This window comes from Emydura macquarii, unplaced genomic scaffold (genome assembly GCF_026122565.2).
Source record: "Emydura macquarii macquarii isolate MOO-44397 ecotype Brisbane River unplaced genomic scaffold, CSIRO-AGI_Emac_v2 contig_3603, whole genome shotgun sequence".
NCBI classification, from domain to species: Eukaryota; Metazoa; Chordata; order Testudines; family Chelidae; genus Emydura; species Emydura macquarii.
Window position 1 is genome coordinate 9243368 of NW_027133740.1, and position 20666 is coordinate 9264033.

General features: G+C 39.0%; 1 protein-coding gene and 1 long non-coding RNA gene across 5 annotated transcripts in view; one reads left to right on the top strand and one right to left on the bottom strand.

Moving 5' to 3' along the window:
* GOLIM4 (golgi integral membrane protein 4) overlaps nt 1-20071 on the top strand; it is a 56841-nt gene extending 36770 nt beyond the window's left edge. Inside the window, exons 7-17 of one of the 2 annotated variants that reach the window (XM_067536541.1) lie at nt 2055-2137; nt 2747-2830; nt 6301-6477; nt 8530-8862; nt 10277-10515; nt 11645-11724; nt 12233-12348; nt 13352-13525; nt 14318-14386; nt 17268-17348; nt 18047-20071. In XM_067536541.1, coding sequence (XP_067392642.1) covers nt 2055-2137; nt 2747-2830; nt 6301-6477; nt 8530-8862; nt 10277-10515; nt 11645-11724; nt 12233-12348; nt 13352-13525; nt 14318-14386; nt 17268-17348; nt 18047-18205 — 1595 coding nt within the window. In that variant the 3' untranslated portion in view covers nt 18206-20071. The remainder of the gene's footprint in view (nt 1-2054; nt 2138-2746; nt 2831-6300; nt 6478-8529; nt 8863-10276; nt 10516-11644; nt 11725-12232; nt 12349-13351; nt 13526-14317; nt 14387-17267; nt 17349-18046) is intronic. The other variant, XM_067536542.1, reaches the window with a different exon arrangement.
* Nucleotides 1480-20666, bottom strand: part of LOC137145660 (uncharacterized) — a 43547-nt gene continuing 24360 nt past the window's right edge. For 2 of the 3 annotated variants that reach the window (XR_010917707.1, XR_010917706.1), the window contains 3 exons: nt 6365-6460; nt 3434-3526; nt 1480-1543 (listed from right to left, as the gene is read on the bottom strand). This is a non-coding gene — a long non-coding RNA (uncharacterized lncRNA). The remainder of the gene's footprint in view (nt 1544-3433; nt 3527-6364; nt 6461-20666) is intronic. The other variant, XR_010917708.1, reaches the window with a different exon arrangement.

Sequence of the window (20666 nt, forward strand, 5' to 3'; positions counted from 1 at the left end):
TGCAGCCTTACTCAGTCATACTCCACAACTTAAAACTCTGCCACTGCTTTGTACACACAGGAATCTGTATCGGTGTGTGTGACTGACAGTAGACTTGGGAGTGCATGTACATGTACACTCACACAGATAGAGCACAACAGGTCATCATTTATGCTTACTCGGCATTTCCTCCTTTACCATTCAGTTTATTTCAGTGATCCCCAAACTTTTGGGGTCATGCCCCCCCCCCAGGAGCTGTAATTGGGAGTCGGGAGCAAGACCAAAACCGTGGGAGGGGCCAGAAGCAGGCTGGGAGCTGGGGAGCGAGCGAGCTGCGGCTGGGGCGAGGACTGGAGCTGCAGCCATGGGGGCTGGAGCCTTCGGCCCAGGGCTGCGAACGGGCCCCCAACCACGGTTTTGGTCCCGCTCCCCGCCCCAGCTCCTGATTGCAGCCACGAATGGGGCTGGGAGCTGGGGTCCGGGGCCAGGAGTCAGGAATGGGGCCCCGACCATGACCAGCCAGCAGTGAAACCCGGGGCTGCAGCCGGGAGCTGAGACTGGGGCTACAGCTGGGGGACCAGGCTGCAGCGGAGATAGGGGCAGGACAGCTGGGTGGCACTTCCTCTCCGCCCCTGTGGGGACTAGCCCAGGCTCCACCACACCCCTCCCCCGAAGGTCCCTAGGGGGGTGCACCCCAAAGTTTGGGGACCTCTGGTTTATGTGTTCTTGCTACTTCATTTTGCCATTTAAATATCTGGGCTTCTGAATCCTAAACCTGAATCTCTAAATGCTGGGACCTGTTGTGAGCATTCCAACTAGAGTATGTTTTGCTTTTTTGATTCTATCTTGATTAGAGAGGGCAGGGTTCCCGGCCCTGAAACATTTCAAATGTTGGGAATTGGATTCAAATGCCCTGGTCTGAATCTGCCTCCACATTCAAAACTGGAAAAATTGGGCATTATTTTGGATCTCTTTCTTAAACAACCAACATGGTATGAGATTACACGGTTACTAGTTCTGTTAGCAGTTTAACAGTGTGCCCTTGGTGAAGTGACTTCACATTCTTTATCTCATTTTCCATGTCTGTAAAATTAGAATGTTTTTCTCTAAAATAAGGATATTTATTTACCTCACAATGATGATATCAGGACTAATTAGTTCGTGTGTCAAGTACTTTGAAGTATAACTTATTTTTCTGTTAGTAACCCATTTCACGTCAGGAGGAGCTTCTTAGAATATGAATGGCATAGATCAAAAGGTTGGACTCCTATGCTTCCTGGATTAGCTTTTGCCACTCCCTTCCATGCCCCACTAACACACTTAACAGACTTGGAGCTGCCTAAGAGGTGGAAGAAGGATGCCTGCTTCCTAGCTTCTGAGGTGGCTCAAAGCACATCAGAGGTGCCAACCCACACAGAACCCTGAAGCAGAAGGCTGGATTTTTCATGCTTTTTCTTACCTTCTTAGTGGTAGCATCCACTCCTCTTCTACCACACTTTTCAGTTCCATCCCTTTTGAGTTCACATATGTGCTGGCCATCTGGTCAATGCTTCCAATTTAACTGCTGAGTGTTAGAGAAGGAAATTTCCGGGCTTCAGATACAGCCTGGACAGAGGAGATGGCTGGGTGTTGTTATTCTATTAGAGTCCCAGCATAGCATCCAGGATCCTATCTAAAGCTTCTGCTGTCTGCATCATAAATATAGAACACATCACTAGACCCTGCCCTCAGCCAGGAAATGAGAGCATGGTCATACAAAAATAAATTTAATCTAAAAACTGGTGAATTGGATTTAACAAACTTGGCCTTGAAAACTTAAAGTTCTGTTTTTGTATGCAACACAATAATGTCAGTACAAGCTCCTTTGATCTCTGTGCACTAATCTAACATGTTTTACTACTGCAGTTATGTGGTAATTTATGCAATTTATATAATAATCCTTATTTTGTACATCATCTTGAATTAGGCTTCAGTAGTATTTAAGAACAAATGCTTTAAAACTTGTGGTATTAAAATTACATGATAGCGTAAATCTGATTGAGTTCAATCTTTGCATTCTGTTTTGTTTTTAATAGAATCTCTGTATAATTTGCGGGAGGAGAATAGACAGCTGAGAAAAGCACACCAAGACATTCATACCCAGCTACAAGATGTCAAGGTTGGTTTCTGTTTTCTAGAAATAGAACTCCTCCTAGTGTATGTGAAATGCTTTGCCATTATTTTATCAACTTAGAGGTGGGTTATTATGAAAACTTGTAACTTTTCTGAGAAACCTGACAAAAATATATCTCTTGCCACCTACACTTCAGCTTTTCTACCATACTAAAAGAATAATAGTAAATATAAAAGTGGGATCAGAGGAGGAATAAAATTAATATAGTTGGGCATGATCCAGTATGGTTTTGAAATGGCCCTGTTATAAAATTGTGGGGTTTATTATTTGTGAAAGGAAAGGTTTCTTAATAAACTGTACTTTGTCTTTTAGTAAATAATGATAATATTGAAGTGTATTCCATTTCAGGTCGTATTTCTCCACATTCGCTCCAACTTTCAACTTTGGTTACAAAACTCTGGCTTTAAATTTGGTGTTTGCTGTATCACTCTAATATTGAACTCCACATTAAACATACATTTAAAATCAAAGTATGTTTATTCCCAAGTAGGATTTTTAAGTTTAAAAGATCTGCGGGGATATTTCAATTTTAAAAGAATTTGAGGTTAACATGGCGCCATCCCGCACAATGTAACATTCTTCTTTTTTATGTAGCAACAGCATAAGAGTTTACTCTCCCAACATGACCAGCTTGTAGTGACATTGGAAGACCACAAGAGTGCACTAGCTGCTGCACAGGTCAGAAAAGAAAACAGAAGATCAGCTCTACTTTTTATCAGATCCGTTTAATCTTCCTGAAATTTGTTTATCTTACTTCAGCTGACTATAACCTTATGCATGCAGCTTTTTGCATGGGAATCTGCAGTTAACACCTTGCTGCACAATCAGGGAAAAATGCATGCCTTGAAGTGTTGCTGCTACATTTGAAATTATAGCAAATTACATAATTTTATGATCTTTGATATCTCCATTATGGGCTCAAATGAGCACGTGTTACTGATAAGAGTGATGTCTTTTCATGTATGAGAAACTGCAGAAGGCCTTCCGTGTTTTCTTTTTCTCCTACAGAACTTTGGTTAACTCAAGGTGTCAGGGCTCTGACACTTGAGGAACACATTACTTTTAAAGAACTGGATCAATCAACGTGCTTCGTTTTACAAGCTGATGGGTCTGGCTGTGTGTACTAGCATAAGAGAGCAGGTGGAGTGCAAATGACCAGTTGGTGCAATAGAGTGTGTGCATGTGGGTACATAGGACACCACATAGGCTTTGGAGACACTAAAAAGGAGCGGCATTAGAAAGTTTTTAAAAAATTGTATACACAAGATAAAGAGCTAGTACCTTAATGGCAGATTACACAGCCAGCCAAGCTATTCCAGTAGTAGCCGCATGTCCCAATAGTGAGGTATGGGTCTGCTGCTCATCTGGGGAAAACTATTAGCAAAAGATCAAGGAGGATAATGATGAAAAGAAAAGTTATGGGGGAAGGTAGGAGGGTAGTGCCTACCTTTATGTTAGTAAGGTAAGAGAGTGGGTCAGGAAGGAAAACAGGAACCTAGTGTAAGTTTAAAAAAAAAAATGCTATCAGAATCTTTGGAATCATGAGTTTCAGGATGGAGTGTTCCCTCCTAAATTCTGTTTGCTGTTGAAGGTAGGCTATAATATATATATATATATATATATATATATAATATTACTAGACAGGCCAGTGTCTTGATGTTCTTCCATAATTGTATTTCTTAGACTAAAAAAGTAAAGGCATGTCATTTCAGATAGCAATATGTGCTGGAAGCCAATTTTTCAAAGAAGCGAGCCATAATATTTCTTCCACTATCAGCTAAAATCCAGATGGTCGGTTTACTAAACTCTTCAAAAAAATCAACAAACAAACAAGAAACCCTCTCCTATAATCCCACGAAGGGCCTAATCCAGAATCTACTGAAGCCAATGGGAAACCCTTCATTGACTTCACTACGCTTTGGTTCATCCCTTAAACACAAAACCTACATCTGCTTTTCTTTAGACTTTGCCTGTCGATATCCATAATTTTACGTTCATCTTATTAAACAGAGTACTCAGACATGTATTCTTGTGGGTTCTCTGAAGTCAACAGATGATACTTAACACAGTTTGCTTAGCTTTTCTTGAAAAGCTGCTGTGGAAAGGATTCACAGCAGGGTACTACTCAGACAAACCACTCAAAAAAGCACCCCTCCACTGTTGGACATATGGTAGATATTTAAAAGGAGGGATAATGTCAGCAGTCAACACTACACTGATATTTATGACCTGAATCTTTAAAAGTATCACCACTTATGTGTATTTTTATACTGCAAACAGCCAGAAAAGATGTATATTTTATAAACTCTATTTTCACGCCAATATTAATTCCCTTTATGCTAAGACCTTGGATGACAGCTTTTAGCCCGGAATGATTTGTGTAATGGGACGGAGTATAATATCAACCTTTAAGTCTTGAATTGGAGGAACTTAGAACACTGTTATGAATATCCTGTATATAGAAAACTCTCTCTATGGCCAGCAAAGGGCAAGAAAATTCAGATGCAAGGATAACCTTTTATGTTTAAGATCCTTAATGCCAGTTTTATCTAGGGACTGTAGTTAACATTGTCTTTAATCTTTTCTGTAAAATTTATAGTCAGAGATTCCAATGAATCAATCAGGGGGATGGAGGGAGAGATCGATCTCCCTCCAGAAAAGCCAGACTTGTAATTACTTCACATTCTGCTTTGCTTTTAAGCCTGTCCATTTTAATCGATGCCATAGTAGTGGTTTGAAGATGCTTTGAGGTGCATCTAACTTCAGAGCTATTATCACATACTGCATCATGTTAATCTGCAGCACTGTTTTTGTTTTGTATGAGTATTTTGCATTGATATGATATGATGCATCATGTCTATCTGCTGTATTATTGATGTTTATGATATTATATCGAGTACACAAAGGGACCTATACAGTCACTGGGCATGTACTGTAGCCAATTGCTAAACCTTAATTTGGATTTTTTTTTAAATTACCAAACATTTTTTGGAGTTTTTGCCTTTCCAAAATAAAAACTTGAAGCATCTCATTTTATTTCCTCCCCATGCTGATTAGAATAGCAGAGCACCTGATGCCTTTAGAACCCACTCTTTCCCCTCAAACAATAAGAATGCTCTGAGCCTCTGCAAGCAGTTTTAAAGTGATGTTTAAAGCTGAGTGATTGAGTGGCAAGTATTAGCTCCAAATAGTGTTAAATGTTTTCCCACAGAGTTATAAACCTTAAAACAAGGAGTGGGGAACTGGAACAGGAGAAGGTGGAGGGGTTATAATGTAAATGGTAAGCTGAAGTGCTATGCACTACCTTTCCTATATCTGATAGATGTAATTGGTTATGAAAGATGCCCCTTCTGAAAATATCCTGCTTTCTGAGTTGAATTGTTTTTTCTTGTACACCTGCTTTATGGGGAATGGCTTGCAAAAAGTTCCTCAGTCCTGCCTGAATGACCAGCATGGGTAGCTTGCTGAAAGTGAACAGATCTTCTGTTCACCTGACAAACACCAGTACAGTTGCAATAGAAGTGGATCCTAGACATCTTACTTTGGGGTGTGAAAGGAGGGTTAGCAGCTCTAAATTCCTCTTTAACCTTCCCATTCACTCCATTCCACCAGTGGAAGTGTTGTTACTTTATTTGCTGTTTTCCATTAAAGTTGCTCCAGTGTGATTGATTTTTTTTTCTCCCATAATATTTTCTCTTGACTCCTGTCTGCTGGTAACAATTGCCTAAAGGTTGAAGATAGCTGAGAGTTTTTATCACTTGTGACTTTGTTGTTTTTTTAAACTTGATTACTGTTTCTAAAAAGAATTGCATTTCTTGCTACTGAGCAAATGAGAAACAATCCATGGCACTTCTGTTTCTTTCATTTTAAAGTGTGCAAAGAAAATTTAATCATTCACTCTAGCTCTTCTTCTGCCTGGCATGAAAAACTAATTGCCATCTCTGTGCTGTGGGGATTTTTCAGTGTGCTTTGTATTTGCATGTTCACTGTGGTTGATGAATATGTATTAAATCAAGGTTATCTAATGCATGGAAGCAACCAGTCTTAGAACTTGATGTTTGATCTGATGAGCATGTTGACTGATTCTATGCCAACCAACTCACTCCGGAGTGAGTCTGTGTAATACAATGGGTATATTTCAATTTTAGTCCCAGGTAGAAGAATATAAACAACTGAAGGACACACTCAACAAAATGCCAAGTTTTCAACAACCTGAAAAGTTAGAGCAGCCAAACGTTCCAAAGGAGGCAGAAGTGGCAGCAGCAGCTCCTCCAAATAGTGACCTCCTAGCAGACGAGAACAATGCAGCTGAAGAGCAAAAAGAGGTAAAAATCATTGCTGTAGCAGTCAGTTTTTTCCCTGATGATGTCAAGTAGAACTCGATGACATTTTTTGGACAAAACTTTTTTTTTTGGGGGGGGGGGGGGGAGGATGAAAAATGCACATTCAGTTAGACTGAAATATTTTACAAATTTGTGTTGAATTTGCCAGATTGGTTTTATTGAAACACAAATTCTGAAGAAATCTAAATGCATCTTTTCAAGATTTTCTAAACTAAACATTCTGATTAGAAATTACTTTGTTTTAAATTCAATTTTCTTTTAAAAAAGCTAAACTCAAACAACACAATGTTTCATTTCAGGTCAAACAAAATATTATGTTTTATTGAAAAGAAATGTAAAAATTAATCGCTTTGTCCACCAGCCCGACAAATCAGTTATTTGTACAGCTCTGTCTTCAAGATGTAGGGCGCAAAGCCCTGATTCAGCAAAACACTTTAGCCTATTCACTTCAATGGGACATAAGAACATGCTTAATTGCTTTGCTCAATCAGGACCCAACTCTTTGAAGTGTTGAAGCACCGTTTAATATTGTTATAGGGTGCGTGGGGGAGGGGAGTGGTTCCACCACCACCACCCCCACCGCCCCCCCCCCCCCCCCACCACTCCCTCCTCCCTCCCCACAGTTCTAAATATAGCATATAATAATAAAAATACTCCCTGGTTTTCAAAAATAAGTCATCTAAAATCAGCTGATTGAATATATTCTCAGGTAATTTACATTTCAGATGCCTGCTGTTTGTATAATGAGGATTTATTTTAAAAAAGGGGAATCCCCACAGTAAACTTTTCAGCATAATTTTTAAAACAGCAATGACAAACCTAACTTAAACCAAAACATTTACAATTCAAACATTCTTAGCTGCATGAAAAGCAAAGTGCAGGTTTATGTGTGAAATTTGGCAATGTGCAGTTTTATTTGAGCTCCTATTTTACATGTGTCTCTGCAAGTTGGGACTAAATATTTTTTAATCAAAATAAATAGGCTTGGAAGAATTAGATTTTAAAAAACCAATGAAAAAATATTTCCACCAATGAAAATCAAAATTACAGATTGGCAAGAAAGAAAAATATTGCTTGAGAACTTGTTAGACTTCGATTTAAATATACTTTGTATATTTTGACTGTTCTAGAGTTTTAACTTCTTGAACCTCAACGTCTACTGTCATTAAATAATTGTCTAAAAAACCCCATTTTGTGCAAATGTGAAAATGTAATATAAATACATGGAAAAAATGCTTTAAAATAAACATCGATATTATCCGTTGATATGATAAAAAAATAAAAAATGAATGCAGCCAAAACTAAAAATAAAAGCACTCTTTTTTTAACTGGAAAATAAATATTTTGGGCTTCATTTTAGAGTAAATGTTGGTTATTTCATGTCATTGCCATTTTTTAGTTCAATAGAGCCAGAGACTAGATTCTGATACCTTTGCTCACATTGAATAGCACCTAACTCCAGAAGTAGGCCCATCAGTTCTGGTTGTTGGGTGAAATTCTCAGCACGAATAAGTGTATTAGCATCTGGGCCTTAATTTTTTTATTGTAGAACACAGCTGATTTATGCCACCTTTACTCATGCAGAGTTGTCTCTGACTTCAGCAGGACTCTACTGTTGGAATAAGGTATTGATCATCATGAGTAAAGGTTGGAAAATCTCACCATTCTATAGCATTTTCTTGAACATAACCAAATATGAGAAGATTATGAGTCAGATATTCAGCAACTATTACCTTCTGCAGGCACAAGTCCGTACCCTAAATAAATTGTATCCTCTTGGGTGCACATATTAATAAAGATGACTCCTACAAATAGATAGACAGATATCTAGCTGCTACTTGGAGATCACATTGAGATCTACACGAAAGCAGCCTTGAGTGATTATCCGATCTAATCACTGATAATAATAAATGGGTGGACATTTTCTTTTATGAACATTACAAAATGTTTAAGCCTTTATGGAAGTCAAGCACATGTTTTATAGTGTAATGGACTTTAGAAGGAAAGACATCTTTGAAATATCATTTTACACAGGTTCTCCAGAATGAGGAGAAGCTGCAGGAAAGGGAAGAAATAAATTCCAAGAGAAGAGAAGATGAAGATGAGCCTTTACATTTGGGCAGAAAAGAAAATGAGGGTCACCCTCACAAAGAACTGAATATTCAGCAGCAACAAGAAGCAGGAGAAGATGGAGATCAAGATGAAGAGGAGCACAGAAAAGAACTTGAAGAGGAGGAAATGGAGCAGGCAGGACAACCTGAGCACTTGGTAGAAGAACAGGATCAAGCACCAGAAGAACATGAGTGGAAAGAACAGGAACAAAAAGCAGCAGCAGCCAACATGCTGCGTGAACGCGTTCACTCAGAGGTGCAGCATTCTCTTCTGTCATTTAGTTAATTTACTGAACCAGTTGTTTAAACAATGGGCAATTAGTTGCAAATGTAATTAGTGTCAGTTGGATTTGCTGGCAATTGAGGAGTAAGGCCACATTTAAAACACAGCACTTAAATACCTGGGACTCCAAGCATATGATTAAGTGCTTTCTGAATTGGGTGTAGATGTCTAAGTTACATTAATTCCACTTCCAAATAACTGCAGGTGCAAAAGGGAAGTCACACTGAGTCCAGTTTAAAGCTTGAGGGGGTGGGGAAGGTTTGTGTTGAGTTTTTTTAGGGACTGTCTTTGCAATATTTGATTTGATGCATCATCCTGTCGGAGCAAATGCAATTACATTTCCTTTTCAGTTATTATAACTCCAGTAAACACATTTCATTCAAGTGTTTGCTAATATTTTGACAAAGCATTTTAGTTGTAAGATGAACATGCCTACAGGAGCAAAGGGAATTTAATGTATGGTAAGGGCAAGGCATACTCTATGCAGCTTTAAATAGAAACAGTGAGATCTGGAAATACATTCTGGGTCAGGTCTTAAGCAGAAAAATTAATTTGTTGGTCTCATCCTACTCCCTGTATGCAGTTATCCATCTAACGAAACAATCATAGAACTCAGGCATGATGGAAAATCTTTGGTTGAGATACTTTGGCCTGGAATGACAGGGACACAGTAAGCTATGATTTGGCTGCAGTGGCAACAGAGTCGCTCATTTAAGACCCAATCAAGCTCCCATTCAAGTCAAGAACAAAACAGCCATTGAATTCTATGGCAAGAACGTTTGGGTCTCTAATTGTGTCAATAATCTCAATATTCTTCTATGGCTATCATTTATTAGTAATGTACCTCTCCCCTACCCCTCCCACCCCCCAAAAAAGAGCCAATGTGGTGATATGTTTTCATACTGTGTCATTTATCTGATTGTGTTTGAGTAGTTCAGCACAGGGAACGTTTAGTTCAGATATTACAAATGATATATTTAGAGTATGAGTTGGAGGACGTACTATATGCTGGTATGTAGTGAAGATAGCCATAGGATACTGCATTTATCATAAGCCTTTGATTCTTTCACCTGCACTCTGCCCTCATGATCAGCCCTACCTCCAGTGATCCTCCAACAGCCTTAGATAGCCAGTAATCAAGAGTGTAGTTTGACTTTGTGATCACAAAACTTAGCTGCTTGTATTTATACATTGTTCTCCATCTCATCCATTGCCTGCACAATTCTCCGCCTCCTCTCAACCACTCCTTTTTTGGCATCAGTGATTTAGCACGTCCATTGCTGGTAATAAGAGTTCTACCAGGAAAATCGTTCTGATAGACAAGGGAAATAGGTACCCACAAAGACAGGTTCAGAAGTGTATATATTCAAACCTGTTTCTTTCACAGGAAACTCTGACACAGACTGTAACAAAAAGATACAAACTGGCCTACGAAGAACAGCTGGAACAGCAGCGTCTGGCAGCCCAAAGAGCTGAAGAAGCCAAACAGCTAAGGGAACGTCAGGAATCTCTACACCAGCAGAGGCTGAAAGGGCAGTTATTACGGCAGCAGCAACTTCAAGAAAAAGAGCTTGCACTACGGAGACAGGCTGAACGAGGAGAAGAGCTGTATAAAAACCAGCTAAGGTTAATAATTCTCCTACAGATGTGCTGTGGTCTGCAGTCTGGGTTTCATTCTGCACTTTGAGCTGCAGGTGTAAATTGCACCTAAAGGAGACATATCTCACTAAATGTCATCAAGCAGGTGCACTAAAAATATAGTGTAGCTGTTGAGGTGGGAGCAGCAAGGGTTAGCTGCCTAGTACATGGCTTGCTTTGTGCTACTTGGTTGTTATTCTCCACCCCAGAGGTGGCTACAATTCAGCAGTGCTGTACATAGACCATTTTGGTTTTTTAAATGTGTTAGGATCTTTTAAGGTGAAAAAGGTGATAAATGGAACGTATTTTAAAATAATTCATGAGAACTTGATGCTTGTGAAAGTGAAGGGCTAATATCACTTGCTTTGTGTAGCCAGTGGCATGAGTTAAGGATGAACTTTTAGATTAGCTTTTTGGATCTTATAAAGAAAATTGGTTTGATTCATATCCCCGGCGTTCAAACATTTTTGTGGCCAATTAAAATAAAGAACTTATGAGTGTCCATCAGACTACTGTAAGTGTAGCTTTCAGTCTATGTACTGTAGATTATCTTCTCCCCCACCACCTTCAGTCCCCCATTTAATGATTGTCTTCAGTTGATACTATTTCTGCTCCCTTACTTAGATAGTTTCAAATCCATTAGTGGCCTTAACTTATTCTTTGAAGCTTAAACCTATTTAATGATCTTTACAGAAATATTTTCTTAAACACAGAGTAATAGGGAAATGTTAACATGAGTGACATTAAAAAAACCTGTCTATTACCAGGAAGCCTTTTGTGAATAAGTACAGTCCAAATCCCCAATCATACAACAAACTTGCTGGATCGTAACCTAAGTTGCTCAGTGTAGCAGTTCTTTGCTTTGGGATCTTTATTAAATAGACTTTTTGAATACTTTGATTTCATTTCTATAGATGGGAAACACATGCAAATGCTAGTCCGGTATCCTACACAAGATTGTCTTGTTCATAATGTATATTTCCTTTTTAAAATGCTAATGGAAAAACTTAGCCAAAAGGAAAGTTAATCTGCGAATTTTTTGTTTTTTTTTGTTTTTGGAAAAAGCAAGATCTGTCTCTGTGAAACTGAAACTATATATTTGCATATAATTTTTTAGCCAACAAGCTCATTATGGCAATATGGACCATGATATAGTGCAAGGAGAAGAGGAGCAAGGCATCCACGAAGAGGAAGGAGGTGAGACTGAATTCTCTTTCCCTTTTTCCCCCGTTGAACTGTCTTCAATGTCAGATTGTCTCATCCATTCAGAAATAAATATATCTACTTTGGATTCCAGTAAGAGTGCAGTATTTTCTTTACTATTAAAATCAGTCACTGATTTGTGATTTGTGAATCATTTGTGATTTTTGTGGTTCTGTTGTCTAAGATATGGGTGTAGTTATGACTATTGACACACAAGAAGGACAGCTTTGTGGTGAAGGCACTGGACTGGATCTCGGGAGATTTGGGTTCAGTTGTTGGCTCTGCCACATATTTCCTGTGTGACTTCAGGCAAATCACTTAATCCTTCTATATCTCAGTTTCCCCACCTGTGAAATGAAGCTACTTCTTTTGTCAATCTTGTTCTCAAGGTGGAGACTACATTACTACACATATGTACAGTGCTGCCACAATGGGGCATTTTTTCTCAGTTGGGGATTCCAGGAGCTACTGTAATACTCATAATAATAATTAATTTTGTCAGTGTATGACAGGGACAATCAGCACCAGGATGAAGCTGAAGAAGCAGAAGATCAACTTAATGCAAATGAGCAGCAAGAACCAGAACATCAAACAGAGAACCAGCAGGCAGAGCCAGTGGTAAGACAAATCTGGCGGTTGAAATAAGATCTTGGACACAATTTAAATTCTTTATTTAATTGTATTTGTTTTGTTAGAAATTAGCAGTGTCTTCATTGTTGAAGACATTCTGTCTTTCAACATGTCCCAAGTCTGTGCTTCTGGTATAACCGTGCATGAGGATTTGACATTGTTGGGACTTAAACTGGGAACAGTTAGATACAAAAGCAGTAAAGGAGCATTTCATCGGCTTTCCGTCAGAGTGGACACCACCTTGGGGGACGGGGGTGGGGAATAGATCCAATACTACATAAATACCTCATTATACCTTCAGTTTTGTGGAGTATACAGGATCTTGCATATATGCATTTTTATTTCGAATACTAGATGATGTGGCAAATATTTGGAGAGATGTTGCTGGTGTCTTGGTAGCTGCTGTATTAAATCTATGGGATGATAATGGATAATAAGCATAAAGGAAAAACAACATTTATTGAATAGCAAAGATAGAGGAGATATTGGGCATTTTGTCCCTTAAGTAACTGATACAAATGTGGCTCAGGTCAATATATCAAAGCCTAGAGTAGTGTGGAGAGCAGCTTTTGTGAACTATGTGGAATCAGGCCTGATCAGCGTTTGACACTTAACTATTCTGACTTGTCTTTGTTGCCCTGACAGAGCTGTACTTTATCAGGTGTTATCACTTACTGTATTATCAATAACCAAAAGCCTTGCAGTACCCTGCGTGAAATGAGTTGGTAGCCTCAGTCTAGTTTCCAGTAGACAGATGCACACATCACAACTGTATCCTTGTTCAGAGCTGACACTTATTTCCAGTGCTGCAAATCTGGCACTTTTCATAATCACTAAGGTTTTGATTCAATGCCCCCAGAATCCAATGGAAAAAAACTCTTACTGGCTTCAATGGGCTTTGGATCAGCCCTGAGATAACTATTACTATAACAACTTTCAAGTGAAATGGGATTTGAGACTAATGTACTTATACAGTACACGCTTCTAAAAGTTACAGAGGGCAGCTGTGGAAGATGTGAACCCAGCTGATGATCCTAACAATCAGGGAGAGGATGAGTTTGAAGAAGCTGAACAAGAGAGAGAAGAGAATCTGCCAGATGAGAATGAACAGCACAAACAAAATAATCAGAAGCAGGAGAATCCAGAGATGGAGGAACATTTAGTGGTAAGTAGATGAAATGAAGCATCTATAGAACGTGTACAATTGTGTGTATGTATTTACAGCTGTGTTGAGAATGGCTGTTCTAAAGATGCTGCACGAGGAAGGACAGTAACAAACATTCAAACATTGATACTCAGACACTGATCTTTGTTTTAAATGGTCAGATTTTAAACTATATACACCGCATGCAGGTAAAATTACAGAACTGCTTCTGCTGATACCTTGACCTTATCTCTAATCCCATCACTCCTAACCTTCCTGCCAGGCTGAATGCCCTGTTTTGCTACTGTCCCCGTGTCACCTTGTGCACAGCTACATGTGTGAACAACTATCCATTATAGATCTCCAGGCCACTGCCAAGTCTTCACCCATATCCCTAATAAAGACTTACTTCTTCCATGAAGCCCACAAGCAAGGTTTCCCAATGAACAGCTGGTCAGTTTTTTTATTTGGGCTTCCCATTGCATCCTGCCTGTTGTATTTGCCATTAGACTGTAAACTCCTCAAGGCAGGAACTGTATTTTTGTCTTGTATACTGTGAGTAGTCTGACTGGTATTGTGCAATGATTTCATTACAATCAGTCCACTGTCTTTTTAATTGGACTTGGTGTAAAGGATGTAGCCAGTCTAATATTAATGATATTCAACAAGTTACAAATTTATGTGCCATTATTGCTACATTAATGTTCTCGCATATAGGAGATTTTACTTGCAGTGCAAGTAGCTATAGCAATCTGCACTGCTAAAATTAAGAGACATGGATGGTAGAGCTACATTTCCATTCTGTTTCTGCAGATGGCAGGAAATCCTGACCAGCAAGAAGATAATGTGGATGAACAGTACCAAGAAGAGGGAGAAGAGGAGGTAATAAAATGAGAGTAGAGTGTTTATGAAACTCAGGTAGCGTAACAGATCTTAGTTCACTTTGGTGAACGTCAGTCCGTTTTATAAAAGTAAATTGTATCTAAAGTATCATTTTTCCCATAGTAGTTTTTGACTTTATGAAAGATGGGAAGTCATCATCACTTCTCCACTGGCCATCGACGTAACACTTCAATCATCATTTTTTCCTTTGAGTACTTATGCTGACATATGGCAGTCCATTAATTTCCTATTTAATTTAGCGTTAATATGCAGTTACTGAAAAGATTGAAGCTTGGTCTACACTACAGTTAGGTTGACGTAAGGCAGCTTACGTCGACCTAATTATGTCAGTGTCTACACTACAGCCTTACTCCTGCTGATGTAAGTGCCCTACTACATGGCCATCCTAACTCCACCTCCACCAGAGGCGTAGGGCTTATGTCAGTGTAGTTAGGGCAATGCAGTGTCTGTGTAGACACTGGAGGTTATTTACACCGGCTGTTGGCTGTCACAGCATGGAGCCTTGAAATTGACAAGAAAGTCTGGCTGACAGCTCCGGGCACGGGCTGGGAACCCGGTTGGCTGCCATGCTCCCAGCAGAGAGTGGGGAGCCTGCTCCCAGTGAAGAGCCGGAGGGAGGCGGGGAGCTGCATGCCCAGGCTTTCAGTCCCACCGGCAGGAGGAGGATAGTGTGGACATGAACTGCAATGGCTGTAAGTCAACCTAACATAGGTGAGCTTAAGTTTTTAGTGTAGCCATGCCCTAAGCCAATCACAGTGTAGGGGAAAAACACACAAAGCTCTAGCCCTCCAAGTGTCACTGAAAACCTCATTGATACTTCATGCTTTAATCACATACCTCTGTTTCATGCAAGCAACTTTCTTGGTTAACTACTGGCTCTTTAGCTCAGATTTTAATTTATCCATGCTCCTTTTTAATAATTTGAGCTCCCAATATTCATGCAACTGAATAGCCAAGAAGCTGTCAGTATGCTACTTTCATACTGGGAAAACAAGCAAAACAACTTTGTTTTTCTTCTTTAGAATTTTGAGGTGCATACTAATCATGCATGGCCTATGTGCTGATCTGCAGCTCTTCTGCACTTTAATAATGGCCATTTCCTGCTTTACATGTAATACGGTACTACAAAGCAGTAGGTATGATTGCTCAATGCTCATTTATGAAGTTCTGCTACTTTTTGTTTAGATTAACTGGCATGTACTTAACATTTACCAGTTTCTTAAAATACGTTGAAGTCAACCCAGGTCATTAGCGACAGGGAGTAAATTGCCTCTGGCAGTTATTCAGTGTCTTACGTGAAATGATGTGGTGTGTCCATAAAAGGACGACTGGTACCTTTACTGGCAATATTTACAGATTGGTTGAGAATGGAATGGGTATGGACAATGAGCTATTCTTCCATTCCTAGCAATAGTCTTTCCAGAAAATGGATCCAAGTATATCACCAGAGTAGAATGAGGAACTTTACATTTCTGCTTCTTTTGAATTTTCCTATAGAGAATGAGAAAACATTTCAGTACTGGCAAGCCACTACAAAAATCAGTTAAAAAAATGGATTCTAATTTTCACCAAGGCCTCTATGCTAAATTAAAATTTAATACCAAGATTTTAGATGTAATCCTGTTATACTCCAATCATAAAATACTGGGGCAACATGCTGCTGTCTGATGCATCAGCAAAAATCCAGAGGCTTGGATTGTCAAACGGGCTGTGGAGTTGCCCACAGATCACCCAGGATCCATATGGATCCCAAGGAATCAGTGGAAGGCCCTCTCTTAGCACTGCTTTTGCCTCAGCCCTCTTCCTTCAGTCTGCCAACTCTCTAGCCTCTTCTCCCTCTCAGTGCTCTGAATCTGTGAAACACTCTCCATGCTGTGCAGAGCAAGTGAGATGGGGCAGGGGAAAAGGAGAACCCCCCTTCTACACAGAAGGGCTGTTATCTGGAGACCATGAGGTGTATTATTTGGGCCCTTTGTTCCTAGTTTGTACTGGTAGGAGCTAAAGGGCTTGTCTACATGACAAAATTGCACCCGTTTAACTAGAGGCGTTATTTGAACGAAATTGGCTTAAACCAGGGCAAATCCCCATGTGGATGCTCTTATTTCATTTTAAGACAGGTTTACTGCAGTTTAGCTTACATCTATTAGAAACACTAAGTTAAAAATCAGTGCAACTTACCCATGCAGAGAAACTTTTAACTTTTCAAGAACCCATTTGGATGAGCAATTTTTAGAAAAAGGAAGAGTTGAGGCCTCCACTGATGAAAAGCTAGTTGCTTGTTTAGGAAGCTGGGCAAGAAGCCACCAAGGGGCCAGGCATAGAACTGACCTACACTCTCTCTCCCCCTCTGTGGTATTGCTAGCATTTTCCAGGAGTTCAGCCTCAGGGTCACTACACATACCAGTGAGAGAATAGTAAAAGGATTATGGAGGAAATTACAGTCCTTTATATACACGCACCACTAAATGTCTGGATCACATCAAGCCTGAAATCTAATGAGAGAATCCCCCGATGGGATTGATTTAATCAGAACTCTTTGCTGTATCATGGCAGCACCACTGTACAGACTTAATTCAGTAGTTTTAATTTTTGAAGGAGAGGGATGAACTTGATATAGAAATCTCAGTTCTGATGCGCGTGGCACGTGCATGTGTGTTGACTGGTAGTGGGAAGCACTGTATGACAGTTATACTTGAAATTCAGGCATCTCTTTTCAGAGCAGGTGAACAATGTGCTGGTGATTTAACAGTTTTTGGGTTTGTTTTTTTTTTTGCATTTTAATACTGTAAAGATTATACTTGCCACAGGCGACTTTAAAGGAAACTAGAAATTTGCAGAGCTGTGTGTTTGTGCCTTTAAGGTCCAGGAAGATTTGACTGAAGAGAAGAAAAAGGAACTGGAACACAATGCTGAAGAGCCATATGGTGAAAATGATGAAAATGTAGGTAGAATAAAATAGTAGCTTTAGTTGTCTTTAACAAACCTACGGTCATGTCATGGTAGACATTACACAATAAAGACACAGAGCACAGAATCTCTCCCTGAATCTGTTAACTGTGTTGTGTAATGTGCTATTATGTAGTGTATAAGGTTTATAGAATTCTGTAAATATTCTATTATAACTGCATTTATTAAGGTAACTCACTCAAGGTATGATCCGGCTTCTGTGAAATCCAGTGAAACTTTTAACATTCATTTCAACAGAATCAGATTCTAAAGGGTGAGATCTTCATCCCCATTATAGTCCCTGTGGCATAATACAGGGCTATAAAAACCCCAGAAAAAGGGAGGGAACAATCCCCCTGGCACAAGAATTGTATAGGACAGCTACAGGCTGCCTTATGTAGGCCACTTTGCAAGCCTCAACGTAGTGGATGGGGCCGGAGGCAGGCCTATAGCGCCACAGAGATTGTGAGTTATGATGCTTCAACCTCCAAAGCATCCTAGATTTAGGAGGCTTAATGCTTCCTTTGCCCTCACTTCTTCAGAACTACCAGTTCTGTCCTGAACCAGAATTTTACCCTAACTCAGCCAGGTGTTTTGCGATATGCTGTAAACAACAGACAATATATTTTTTTAAAAGTTTTATGTTTAAACGTAGTTTCACAGAATCCTTCCATTTTTGTTTTATCTTTTCAGGCTGATGAAAAAAATAACGAAGGTGCAGACCATGAGCCAGGAGTTCAAGAAGAAAACAACCAAAAAGAAGGCCATGAAGAAAATTATGAGGAGGAAGAGGAGGAGGAGGAGGAAGGTGGTGCCATTGCAGCAAAAGCCCATAGAAGAGGGGAAATGTAACTCTTTGCTGTTTTATGTGTTATGTTCAACAAAAAGAGTCCTGCTTGTAAAGAACTTTTTTCTAAGGGTATTTAATTACAATAATTCAAAGTTTGCCTCTTATGTTTTTTACTTTTCTATTAGATGCTTTCATACATATAGGTAAATACACTATTTTGATATTCTAGATTAGCATCTCTTTTATATTAAGGTTTTACAAAGACAGGCAATGGAATAAGGTCTCATTCTTTTCATAATTCTGGTGATGTTTTAAAAGAGCATTTTTGGTATAAATTTAAACTTTCATATTGTCCAGATTTGGAAAGAGCATTCAGTTTACACTATAACATATATGGGAAGTGATCTCGTGCCTGAAACTACCCAATCTCAATCACTCAAAGAGTTTCAATGCCTTCAGTGATACATGTGAGAGTTCGGGCTAGTTGAATTATGCACTGAAGACCCAATTCTGAAATGCTTATGTGCTTAACTTTTAGGCACATCAGTAGTCTCATTGGTTTTAATGGGACTAGTTGCATGCTTAAAGGTAAGCATGCGCATATGTGTTTGCAGGATCAGGTCTTAGTGTGTAGATGCAGTGCAACTTAAAAACATACAAGATATAAAAGCTTTAAGAATAAAACCACGAGCTGTTAAAGTTAATAACTACTTATATACAGTTATTATAAACTTAATTGTAATATGTATCAAGGTTCTTCAGTTACAAAAAATCACAGCAGATAATGAAAGATGGTCTTTGGATAAAATACATGTAGAATATATTATGTGGAGAATGACTCAGACAATTATAGATGCAAAATCAAAATAATCCCATCAATTGAAAACATACTCTGCACAAGAAGAATGAAGGCTTACAGGAAGAATAACTGGGTGATATTCAAACTAGGTCATAAAATGTTTATCTGGGACACTATCATTAAATCATTTTAATGATCATTTGTCTGGAAGGCCTGCTGAGCATGCATTTTGGAGACTAAAAGAGCATACGGCATTTTAAGTGAGTTAATAGGACCGGTACAGGATATCCTCTTCTGAATTTAGGCCCCCACATTTCTTGAGGAGGTCATCCAGAGGGATGTCTAGATACACTATTGTGCTCAGCTGGTGAATAGCAAACCAGCAACAACAACAACTTCTGTAAGCACACTGCAGAGTGTCTTGCTTCCCTTTAGCACTGCATGCCAAAATGTTAACGAACTGGGCCTCTGGTAAGCTAGTATTAAGTATACCAAGTCCTACAATTAATGTAATTGAGGTGCATGAAAATATACAATATTTGTACTGTTATACACCCTTGCTGTTTAATTTAAAGGGGTTTGGCCTAAGGGCTATAATCTAACTCTTGTGGTACTCTTGAATTAACCCCTGAAGAATGGAAATCTGGATTTCCTAGGATATGTCCCATTGCTGGAAATGAGACATACCATAGCTATCAGCGTCAAGGTGTTAATATATAAAGGAAAGTGTGCGTCTTTCTCTTTAAAAGTTTGTTTGAATGATACATAACTAATATTTTTTACTTTAACTGTTTAATATGAATGTAATTTAATTCATTTTCTACTAACTCAATTATACTTTTTAAAGATGGTTTTACTATTCCTGATTTTTTTTAAGTGTCCTATATACTTCTTACATTTCAGAGGAATGTTTTGGTCAACATGTATTTTAGATTTGCTGGGTACCATATTTACTTTCTGTATAAAAAAAACTTGTTTATGTAATACTGTAAAATGTATAATATGTACATAATCTTCAGAATACAATTATTTTGGTAAATTGGCCTGTATTTTTAATGTCACTGTTGCAGAATTTAATTTTTTGAGGCATAATAAAACTTGCCTGCAGTCAATAAAGCTAAAATGTGGGTTACCAATCTGTTTGCAGTGTGACATTTTATTGTTGTTTTTCTACATGTCCATTCATACCTTATGTGAATGTATTCACGGAGGGGGCGAGAGTGGAGAGAGGACTGCAGCATTGTATAACAAGGGTGGAATTTTCAAAAGTACTTTGTGATAGTTTTACTCAGTTTCCACTGAAATTAGTGGTAAAACTCCTATTTAACTCAATCAGAGCAGAGTTTGGCTAATGCTGAGCTCTTCAAAAATTCCACTGTAATTGTCCAAAATGTTATAATACATTGACTGATTTAACTGCTGGGGTCATTAAGCCATAATTGATAGTGGGACTGCCTTCCCATATCAATCACTGAGTGCTCTACATGTTCCCCATTTAACATAAAAAATATCGAGGAGGAGGAAGTGACAGCAACAAACATTGCTTCCTTAAGTCTTTTGATTTGCTCCTACCTCAAGCACCAGTTATCCCCTGTTCCCCCCATATTTACCTAGCCAGGGGCCCTTGGTATCACCTACTGGTGGCTTTTCAAACCAGACATTCTTGGTTTTCATGGCAGCAATACCATTTCCAGTGGGAGGTTGCCAAGCACCATGGAAATGGA